This window comes from Armigeres subalbatus, chromosome 3, assembly GCF_024139115.2.
Source record: "Armigeres subalbatus isolate Guangzhou_Male chromosome 3, GZ_Asu_2, whole genome shotgun sequence".
Taxonomy (NCBI): domain Eukaryota; kingdom Metazoa; phylum Arthropoda; class Insecta; order Diptera; family Culicidae; genus Armigeres; species Armigeres subalbatus.
In genome coordinates this window covers 178,488,564-178,500,776 of record NC_085141.1, presented here as the reverse complement: position 1 = coordinate 178,500,776, position 12,213 = coordinate 178,488,564, and the positions used below count along the sequence as shown (strand labels likewise).

Sequence of the window (12,213 nt, the reverse complement as noted above, 5' to 3'; positions counted from 1 at the left end):
AACAAATTCGAGTAAATTAGTTAAACTTGAACGTCCTTCAAAGAAGCCATGCTGCACGTATGTATTTCGGTGTTTTACTTGTTGGAATAATATTTTGTTTACTCAACAAATTTTGGGATACAAGAGAAAATGTCTATTCACCGATAATTACATATCTCTATTTTTTTTTGCCAGATTTGAAAATGTGTATCAAAAATGAGTTTTTCCATATATTTGGGAATTGTCGGACATGTTAAATAGCCAAAATAATGGAGCTGCTGTGGGGTTTCCAGTATTCTGGCAAGCAAAGGCGTAGGATTTTCAAGGGCACAGCACTCAAAACGGAAGCAACGCACAACTGTCATATTTATTATTTCACGCAGCAAAGCAGAAATAATAAAAATGACAGTTGTGTGTTGATTCCGTATTAAGTGGTGCGAACTTAAAAACGCAAGTACTTTTAAATTTGGATTCCGTGAGGTGTGTCCTTGAACCTTAATCATTGAATGGCGATCTAATCACAACTGCAACTGGCGTGAAGCTGATCTCTGACCAAAAAGTACGACGTGGAAAAATATCTTTGGCAACATGGCCACTAGACCCCACACATAAAGATACTTATTCTGAAAATGCGAAAATCGACCTTCAGGAAACTAAGAATTATAGCTTCTAAAACGGCTCCAATACCAATTAAGTCTGAAATTATTTCATAACTTTTTTTTGACATTTGTTTGGATATTCTTATTTTAGAATTCCTAGATTTGTTTCAGATACTCGTCTACGAGTCCCTCTGAGAATTTCTTCAGAAAATCCATTGAGAATTCATCCAAAAAATCCTCCTGGGACTCAAACCAGGAACGCCATTGCGATTTTCTTCAGAAATTACTTTCTGAAAAAATTCTCCAGGTTATCATTTGGGAACTCCTTCAAAAATTTCTTACGAAATTCTTCCTGAAATAGGAACTTTCCGGAGTAATTCTTGGAGGAATTTACTGAAGAATATCTTGAAAAATTACTGTGGTTATTTCAAAACGAACTCCCGTGAAAATTTCAAAGAAATTTTCGGGGGAACTTATGAAGGGATTGGTGGAGGAATTTCTGGAGGAGTTCTCGAAATAATTTCCGGAGAAATTCTTAACGGAATTTTTGGGATAATCTATGGAGGAATTACTAGAAGAAAAAGTGGGAGACCTGTCATAAGACGAGTTTATACAATCCCTTGACTTCGACTTGAGTCGAGTCAAATACGAGACACTGAAGACGGCCTTACTTTTGAGGTCGAAATACGTATCTGTCAATATACAATTAAGTGGTGGAATTCAATGGGATTGTATAAACTCGTCTTATGACAGGTGAAAACATTCCACTAAAAAGCTCAAAATAATTTTCTTATCAAAGTGGGAGAGTTTATAGAAGAATTGCCAGTGTTAATGTTTTAACCTTCCGGGACTCGCTTGGTCCTGAACCGCTCACGCAGTCCCGCTTATGTTGTGAACGAGAAGCGTGCTTTTTTCGAAGGTGTTGTACTTTTTACAACGGCGCGAGTCCCCGAAGGTTAAGGTATTGCTGCAAACTCCTGGAAGTAATTCTCGGGGAATCCTAAAGGGCTTTTTAGATGATTTTTAATTGATATTTTAGGCGGAGTACCTGCAGAAACCTTGAGAATTCCGGCAGGATCATCCGGGAGAATTCTAGAGATATAGCAATATGGAGAGGAGCAATATGCGGAGGAATTCTGGATAAATTCCGGAAAATTTCTAATGCATGAAATAAACTCACGCAGCGGCCAATCATTAGCCCCCGCCGATAAAAGGTTAATCGACGCACAGGTCTAGATTGAATATCAAGTGAAATCCTGTATGGAATTTACGAAGAAACTTCTAATGTAATTCCCCAGGAAGAACCATTGGGAGAAGCTGCTTTTCTAGGATGATGTTCAGTAAGACGTCTTTGAGGAATCTTAGAAGAAACTCTTGATTGAATCTCTAGTGGAATCCAGTGACGAATGTTTGAATGAACTGCTGGGAATAGACCATAACTATACTGCCGGTACTTTCATATGAGTCCCATATTGGTTTTTCGCATACTGAGATAATAGCCGATGAAGTCTCAAAACGCATTTTCCATGCAAAACTTAAAAAAATCTAATAAATTCAAACATTCGGCGATCTGGTTGAAATTTTGCAGAGTCATTCCTCATTCAATGAGTTAATGTAAAACTATTCAAATCAATGGAAAAATAATTGAATTTTGAGCAATCCACCTATGTAAATTCTTAATGGGACTGGTATGCGGGTACATTCAATATGGGACAAGGTTGGTTTGGTATTTTTTCACATTTCTCCCGAACAAAGTCTCATTTTTTATCATGTTATGTGGAAGTATGATAAAATTAAATGCTATTCACGGTGTTAACTCAAAAGTGACGAAAACCGAAATGGGACTGATATGCGAGTAGCGGCAGTATAATATCAAATAAAAAAATAACTGAAAAAATAACAAAATAAATAAAATTAAAAAAAACTATTCAACCAAATAAATTTATCCTCATTTTGGTAACGTTGCTAGTTTTTTTTCTCAATAAATTTTTTGTCATCGACAAGTGTATCTTCTTCTTCTTCTTATTGGCCTTACATCCCCATACTGGGACAGAGCCGCCTCGCAGCTTAGTGTTCATTAAGCACTTCCACAGTTATTACCTGCGAGGTTTCTAAGCCAAGTTTACCATTTTTGCATTCGTATATCATGAGGCTAACACGATGATTCTTTTATGCCCAGGGAAGTCGAGACAATTTCCAATCCGAAAACTGCCTAGGCCGGCATCGGGAATCGAACCCAGCCACCCTCAGCATGGTCTTGCTTTGTAGCCGCGCGTCTTACCGTGCGGCTAAGGAGGGCCCATAGAAGTGCATAGATGGAACTAAGCTTACTGTAAAAACTGAATATGTGATCAGCTGTTTCAGATGTTCTTTAAATTGTTCAAAATAATATTATCATTTGTGTTACTTAAGACTGTCAAACATTTATGACATGTTGCTTTTTTTAAGTTTTTCTGCTAAATTCGTTATCACAATAATGATGTTAAAATCAGATCTAAAATTATTACGTAGCATATGAAGGACCTCACGCATGTGCCATAATTAAAACATATTCAAATTTTAACTAAAATCGTTCAGAATATTGAATGAAAAAACATATTTTTTTGGTGTACGTAATATCGAGGTAAAATGTACGTACAATCGAGGGTACGTACTATCGAGGGTATGTACTATCGAGGTATGCCTGAATTTTCAGAATAGGTCTTCCAAACTTAGTCTTTTCCAGTGGCTAATGGGGGCAGACGCCTACATACAGTGAAACTTATAGGGTTCAGGTCCGGCGAACTCGATGGCTGCTCTTAGCTCAAAACGAACCCTGACAACCCCTTAGTTGGTTTTTTTTTCACATTTTGAGCCGGCGTCTAACCGTGTCCTAAGACCCAACCCCTGGTATCAACATAACGACGTGCCCACGGATCGACAACGTTTTGTAGAGCAAGTTCACAATACGTAAATATTTTGTATTATACCATTTTTACTAATGTATGTAGCAGTTCAATTTCCGAACCCAGTATCTTTCATTTTTGCTGAGCTTTTCATTCGATTGAAATTCTGACAATAAATTAGAACTTCACATGCCATTATCTATATCTTTGTAGAACATGAAATAAAATCTAGAACTAAAAATTAAAAAGTCATCACTCCTCATTTTTTATGGGCTGTCGGCATAAAACGTGCACTGGAGAAAAACTATCAAAATGCTGATAGAATAAACATATTGAAACTTATTAAATTACTGCAATAAGTATTTATATTATTGTTTGGGTGAAATATTATGAGTAAAATTATAAAGTAATACACGTAAGTAATACCACATGACATAAGATCAATCAATCAATACAAAGTTTTTTTTTTAAATTACCTACCTTTTAATGATCACAAAATGGTTCCAATTTATCAGCTTCAACTTCTTGAAAACTTCATTACCCTTGTACACCATCGACGGCTCAAGCCGCACGATAAAATCTTCCACACTAATGGAACTTACATTTCCATTTTCTCCATTTCCGTGCCACGCTTTCCGTTGTGTGGAGCTGTTTGCGCTTCGATCGCTCCATCTAATTCCTTCGCTACTTTTTTCCTTCCCATCGTCACTAGCGGCCCGGCCGCCACCGGATTCTTCTTTATTCGCTCTAATAGCTCCGGAAGCCACCAACTCAGGACGAAGGTAATTGCCATCTCCGGCAAATGCTTTCACTATCACATCGTTGGATGCCACCAGATCTTTCACGCTCAAATTATCACTCACGTAATCGCTCCCGTGGTAACAAGCACTATTAAACACGATAAAATCGTCGACATTCGTTGAAACGCAAACGACGAACACGTCCAACAAGGACGATACATAAATCAGAAGCGGAAACAGCTTTGCACCAATCATTTTCCCCTATCCACTTTGGTATCCGTTTTCACTTCTCGGCTCCGCGCGATCCGAATGTAATTTATTTCACTTGCCTTTCTCCAATTCTACACTTTCATTTATGGTTTTTTCTCGCATTCCCTTTTTTTTTGGTTGCCACAAAATGCTAGAGACACTGCACCTGGGGAGTATCAATTTGGTGGTTTTTCATAACGTTGGCGTCTTTTTGGTGTCTGCGATGGCGGTTCGACCTTATGACGACCCAGCCTGAGGAACTATTTGTAGATGGTCCAGCGCCAGAACGAGCGCTTACTCCAGCGGTCTAAGCAAATATTTACGGCTGCTATAATTTAAAATGTCGTCCCTGTGTTGCTGCAACGAAAATCAGAGAAATAAATAGCAAGTGAAAGGGCGGAAATTTATGGATTTTTTGTAGAAATGGTCTTACACAGAAATATATGCGATGTCATGATCATTGGCTTGGTGGAAAATGATTTTTAAGATATGTGAGAAAAGTTGGGGCCCTCCTTAGCCGTGCGGTAAGACGCGCGGCTACAAAGCAAGACCATGCTGAGGGTGGCTGGGTTCGATTCCCGGTGCCGGTCTAGGCAATTTTCGGATTGGAAATTGTCTCGACTTCCCTGGGCATAAAAGTATCATCGTGTTAGCCTCATGATTTACGAATGCAAAAATGGTAACTTGGCTTAGAAACCTCGCAGTTAATAACTGTGGAAGTGCAGAATGAACACTAAGCTGCGAGGCGGCTCTGTCCCAGTGTGGGGATGTAATGCCAGTAAGAAGAAGAAGAAGAGAAAAGCTTATTACAAATTTATTATGAAATTTGTAGACATATTCAAATAGACAAATTCATACAAGTATTCCAAAAGGTCGTCATTTTTTTTCAACTAATTAGAAGCGACGTCACACCAATTTTGTCACGTTCAATGATTGGTTGAATGAAATCCATCCATCATGCAATCGCTAATATTGATTCAACACATGCTGGAGAGTATGTTTGGAGCCCATTGCAATATATTTGTGTCATTGGTTATTTGAATACAAAGTTAGAGACAACCAAAATTGTCGTTATATGGCACCTTCCGGAAGATGCGCTCAGTGTATTGAACTAAAATTAAAGCTGGAAGTTGCAGTACGTTTTAAGAAACATTGAAAATTTTGAATATTGAATTACTGTGCCTAAGAGTGGAATTATTCTGTGTAAAATCCGAAATGATTCTCAATTAGTTTGTTTAACGGAAACATATATTAGTATAACATACGCGTGACGGTACGCAATGAATCGTTTATCTCTAGGCTCCCCAACTATTATTGTGCAAAAACGGACGCGAAGAGGAATGTAAAATTGAATGTGAATTTCAGACCGAATGGGCTTTTATGCGGGAGGAAACTAGGGACGGAGAATACAAACAGGATAATTTGTTTTTCTGATAGGTTGGGAAATTTGCATAATTGAATTCTCTCTCGTGGTTGCTTTAGCATACCTTTTGGAGTAGTTCGCACGGCAGAAAACTATGATAAGAGGATGACTTTGTTTGCTAGTTTTCTGATTGGTTTAATCAACGCCTTGAATGCTAAATAATACCCTTCAGCGTTTCGGAAACAGGAAACATTGGAGAATGATTGACTTAATACTAGGGCTAAAATATATAACGGTATGATGAGCTTCGTTGGTTTTTCCCGAGCTTTTGTGAATAACAATAATGCATGATTAAAAGTTCAAATTATTCCATCTTTGCTTAGCAGCCTTCTTAATAATTCAAACGAGCTACGAAGTATTCCACTTAACAATTGAAATAACTTTTCTTCTTCTTATTGGCATTACATCCCCCACTGGGACATTTCCGCCTCGCAGCTTAGTTTCATTAAGCTCTACCACTGTTATTAACTGCGAGGTTTCTAAGCCAAATTACAATTTTTGAATTTGTATGTGTCGATGATACTTTTATGCCTACGGAAGTCGAGAAAATTTCCAACCCGAACATTTCCTAGACCGGACCGGGAATCAAACCCAGCCATCTTCAGCATGGTCTTGCTTTGAAATAACTTGTATTCCTTTACAAACGAGTAATGGGAAAAGAAAATGTATCGGAACTTTAGGGAGATGCTTCCTTCACTTTCAACCAATAAACCAATAAAAATTTAAAAAACGTTTTTTTCGAAATGGGGAAAATTTCCGGAAGCAAAAGTTGCATCCAAAGACTTTACACAAATTAAATCACTTTGCTATCACTTGCTTACATTGCACTCATATTGGCGCCCGAATTACTCCCACACCCCAACCATTAAACTGTGTTGCAGCGTTTTGCTTTGAAGATGCAAATCTCAGTTCATGTAACTGGAAAACGTATCACACTTTGTACATTAGCGTAGCAAGTAAACCTAGCTACGTTTATATTCTGAAAACAAACTGCACGTATCGGAATTCATGATCAACATCTATTACATAAGTCATGCCTAAGCTTTTGAAATAAATATACCGTGGAGGAAATTCGCAATCGCAAGCACAGGATTACCATTAAGGACATGCGATTTCATACTTATAAAATAGGATATTTGGAAAATCACTCTAAGTATATATTCCAAAACATAACCTACATATATTTGAAAGATGTATTTTTTACTCACATTCAGCAACCTGTTTTACTTGGGATGCCTATAACACTTTATTTAACCTTCCTAATGCATTAGAAAAAAGTTACACATTGTGCATTGGGGTCCATTTGGACCCAAGATGTTCGATCACAAAAACTCAAATTTCAACCGATTTTCGATCTTTAGGCACCAAACGAAAACTGTAGGTTCCAATAACAAGCCCACGGGGTGATTCATCCAAATTGACCAGTCCTCGGGGAACCTGTGCTAAAGAGGTACTGTTTGAGCTTCTCAATTTGATACCAAATTATCGAGTTTCGTGTTTAAAACATAAAATTGCTTTCAAATGTGTGCTCTGATTATCCCAACTGTATTTGCTATATTGTATATGCCATTTCTGTGCTAATTTATCCCTCAAGCGGTCATCGGAAAGCCCTCTGGAAGATCCGGAACTTCCGTAAAATTGGCCAATTCTAAAAGTTCATCCCAGAGCTTCGCGATTTTTTGATAACCATTCATTCTGGCAATATGTGGGGGCTATCAATAGTGAAATCCTTCTGTGACCTACAAATGTCCCAGAAACGGTCCTCCGGAAGATCCGGAACATCCGTAAAACGGCCAATTCCAAAAGTTCATCCCAGAGCTTCGCGATTTTTTGACAATCATTCATTCTGGCAAATTGTGGGTGCAACAAACAATTAAAGTCAACAAAATGTCCCAGAAACGGTCCTTCGGAAGATCCGTAAAATGGCCAATTCTAAAAGTTAATCCCAGAACTTTGTGATTTTTTTGGAACATCCGTGAAAATGGTCAATTCCAAAAGGTAATCCCAGAGATTCGCATTATTTCGTAATCATCCATCCTGACGAATAATGGATGCAATCAGTAGTGAAAGTTTTCAGTAATCCCAAAAAGCTCCCGAAACGGTCATCCGAAAGATCCGGACCATACGTTAAAGTGGCCAATTTCAAAAATCCATCTCAGAGCTTCACAATTCATTCATAACCGAATCGCCTGTGCAATCAATTGTGCAAGTAATCTGCGACCCGGAAATGCTCCCGAAAGGAGCAGATACCACAAAATCATTCCAGAGCATTGCTATTTTATTCGTAACTATCCATACGGGCGAATTGTTTGCGCAATTAATTGTTTAAGTCTTCTGAGATGACCACAAACGGCCCTCCGGAAATTCCGAAACTTCCGTAAAAGTGGCCAATTCAAAGCAAATTCTCGAATCTGTTTATATCATCGAATGGATTATGCAATCAATAGTGAAAGTTTATTGTGGCCTGAAATGACCACAATACGGGCTAGAAGCCCGAAACTTCCGTAAAATAGGTTAATCCTAAAATTTGATCCCAGACTTGAGCACTTTTGTTAGCATTCACGTAGTAATGGTGAATTATATGTGGAGTAAATAGTGAAAGTCCTCTGTGACCTACCAAAAGTTAATCACATTCGATTTTCTAGACATTAACATTCACATTGTTAACGGCTCCGGTTCTCCGGGAAATTTGGGACATCCGCTAAAAGTATGAATTCTAGAAGTTTCTCACAGAGCTCCACATTTTATTTCGAAAACATCCATAGCGGAGAAGTGATTGTGCAATCAATAGGGGAAGGTGGAGAAACTTGATCCCCGGGGAGACCCCCTGTTTTATCGAGAACTAAAGTAGTTTTGTTCTAGCGTATTTTTAAGTATAGATCCTCTAGACAAATAACCTTTATGTGGTGAGTTGTTTTCTGGATTGACAAACCTTATTCATTCTGCAGGCCGGTTTGTGTGTTTTGACTTTCCCAAAGATTTGTTTATTGGCCACGCAAAATTTGAACAACTTTTCATAACAATGACGAAATGATTTCGTTTTTTCACAGCACAAAGCCATAAATATGCTTAATGATCTGTACTGATGACAATGTCAACATTCCATCAATGGTTTAGAATATTTGGATTTGAAGTTATTGTCTCAATATGAGGACACTTGGTCCCCCATTAGTTTTTTATTTATTTTATTTCGTCAACCAACGTAAACTAGCAGATATACATATATATGTTTGTTTTTGTATTGCTATAGTTTTTTTAGTAATGTGATGTATAATTTTGCTTTTGAATTTATATTGCTGAATTTGTAATGTTTGTTCTTTGAAAATATTGTCTGTTGTTATGCCGAACATTGTTAAGTCAATAGTTTCGCAGTGTTGATTGTAAACAGCCATCATTTGGTTGAGAGACCCAAATTCGGCGTAATTTGTTCGGTAGTGGTTGGTTAAAAATAATGTTTTATGTCGAAGTAGCCGAGAAGGTATGTAAAAATTAAATTTCGATAATTCTTAGAGAGTCTGTATGGAAATCGCGTATCTTTATTTATTCTTGGTTGTGATACATCGGAAATCAGATAATGGGATCAAGTCAACCCAGTCTCCCCTAGTTGGAATTTTCTAGGTCGTCTGAATGTGCACAAAACCATCCTCCGGGAGATCAGGAATATCAGTGAAAATGGTCAATTCCAAAAGTTCATCCCACAGCTTTGCTAATTTTCGCTTTCATTCATATGGGTGAATTATGTACGCAATCAATAGCGAAAATCCTCCGTGATATGCAATGACAATAATAAAAGTCGAGTCTAGTACGAGATACTGAAGACGGCCTTACTGTTAAGGTCGAAATACGTATCTGCAAAACACATAGTGGAATCAAATCAATTGGTGGAATCAAATGGAATTGTACAAACTCGTCTGATGACAAGTAATGACATTCCACTGATAGCTCAAAATAATTTTCTTATCAATAATAAAAATTCCTTCATAAAATCCGGAACATCTGTAAAAGACGCCAAATCCAACAGTTAGCGTAGCAGATCATCATTAGCCAGCGACGGCGGCGTGGTGGCGTTCCTAGTTGAATTCCTCCGGAAGTTTGTTTAGAAGTTCCTCCGGTAATCCCTTCGGAAGTTCGTCAAGTAATCCCTCAGAAAGTTCCTAAAGGCATTCCTCTAGAAGTTCTTCTGAGAACTTTGAGAGTTCTTCCGCAAATCTCTCCAGAAGTTCATCAAGAAATTCCTCGGGGAGCTTCTCCGAGAGCTTCACGGAACTTCTTCCGGAAGTTCTTCCAGAAATTCTCAACGAAGTGTTCGGAAGTTCATCCGTGAATTCTTTTTCGAATTGGTCACATTCACGGATGTTCCGGATCTTCCGGAGTACCATTACCGTACAGTACCGAAAACTTTTATTATTGATTGCAAACACAATTCGCCAGGATAGGTGGTTACGAAAAAATTGCGATGCTCTGAGATATTATTTTGGAATTGAGCACTTTTACGAATGAACTGGATCTTAAGAACTTGGACCTTAAGACCGTTTCTTAAGAACTTGGAGGTCACAGAAGACTTTCCCTATTAATTTGCCAGAATGAAAGGTCACGAAAAAAATCACTTTGCTGAAGTTTTGGAATTGTCCACTTTTACGGATGTTTCAGATCTTCCGAAGGATTGTTTCTACGACATTTGTAGACTACAGAAGACTTTCACTATTGATTGCACCCACAATTCACCAGAATGGTTACGAAAAAATGCCATGTTCTGGGTTGAACTTTTTGAATGGTCACTTTCACGGATGTTCCGGATCTTCTGGAGTACCGATTTTGTGGCACTTTGGAGGTCACAGAAGATTTTCATTATTGATTGCATCCATAATTCGCCAGAATATATTATTATGAAAAAAATACAAAGCTCTGGGACGAACTTTTGGAATTGGCCATTTTTACGGATGTTCCAGATCTTCCGAAGAATTATTTCTGGGGCATTTGTAGGTCACAGAAGACATTTACTTTTGATTGCACCCACAATTTGCCAGAATGAATGGATTTAAAAAAATCCCGAAACTCTAGGATGAACTTTTGGAATTGGTTATTTTACGGATGTTCCGGATCTTCCGGAGGACCGTTTCTGGGACATTTGTAGGGCACATAAGGCTTTAACTATTGATTGCGCCCACAATTTGCTAGAATGAATGGTTATCAAAAAATCGCGAAGCACTGGGATGAACTTTTAGAATTGGCCACTTTTACGGATGTTCCGGATCTTCCGGAGGACCGTTTCTGGGACATTTTGGAGTCACAGAATACATTAACTGTTTATTGCACCCACAATTTGCCAGAATGAATGGTTATCAAAAAATTGCGAAGCTCTGGGATAAACTTTTGGAATTGGCCGTTCTACGGATGTTCCAGATCTTCCGGAGGACCGTTTCTGGGACATTTGTTGGTCACATAAGGCTTTAACTATTGATTGCGCCCACAATTTGCTAGAATGAATGGTTATCAAAAAATCGCGAAGCTCTGGGATGAACTTTTAGAATTGGCCACTTTTACGGATGTTCCGGATCTTCCGGAGGAACGTTTCAGGGACATTTGGAGGTCACAGAAGACTTTACCTATTGATTGCACCCACAATTCGCCGGAATGAATGGTTTTAAAAAAAATCGCGAAGCTTTAAGATAAACTTGTGGAATTGGTTGTTTTACGGATGTTTCGGATCTTCCGGAGGACCGTTTCTGGGACATTTGTAGGTCACAGAGGGCTTTAACTATTGATAGCCCCCACAATTTGCCAGAATGAATCATTACGAAAAAACGCGGAGCTCTAGGATAAACTTTTAGAATTGGCCGTTTTACGGATGTTCCGGATTTTCCGGAGGACCGTTTCTGGGACATTTGTAGGTCACAGAAGGCTTTAACTTTTGATTGCACCCATAATTTGCCAGAATGAATCATTACGAAAAAATCGCGGAGCTCTAGGATAAACTTTTGGAATTGGCCACTTTTACGGATGTCCCGGATCTTCCGGAGGACCGTTTCTGGGACATTTGGAGGTACTTATTTACTTACCCACAATTTGCCAGAATGAATGATCATCAAAAAATCGCGAAGCTCTGGGATAAACTTTTAGAACTGGCCAATTTTACGGAAGTTCCGGATCTTCCAGAGGGCTTTCCGATAACCGCTCGAGGGATAAATTTGCCCAGAAATGTCATATACAATATAGCAAATACAGTTGGGATCATCAGAGCACATATTTGCAAGCAATTTTATGTTTCATAACACGAAACTCGTGGGCTGAAAAATGGTGGGTTGACATCAAGGAAGGAGCGCCCAACAGAGCTCTGG

The 12,213-nt window shown here is 38.5% G+C and overlaps 1 protein-coding gene across 1 annotated transcript in view; it reads right to left on the bottom strand.

Moving 5' to 3' along the window:
• Positions 1 to 12,213, bottom strand: part of LOC134219161 (uncharacterized) — a 108,871-nt gene that overhangs the window by 78,552 nt on the left and 18,106 nt on the right. Inside the window, exon 2 of the mRNA XM_062697863.1 lies at positions 3,944 to 4,809. Within this exon, the coding sequence (XP_062553847.1) occupies positions 3,944 to 4,458 (515 nt within the window). The 5' untranslated portion in view covers positions 4,459 to 4,809. The remainder of the gene's footprint in view (positions 1 to 3,943; positions 4,810 to 12,213) is intronic.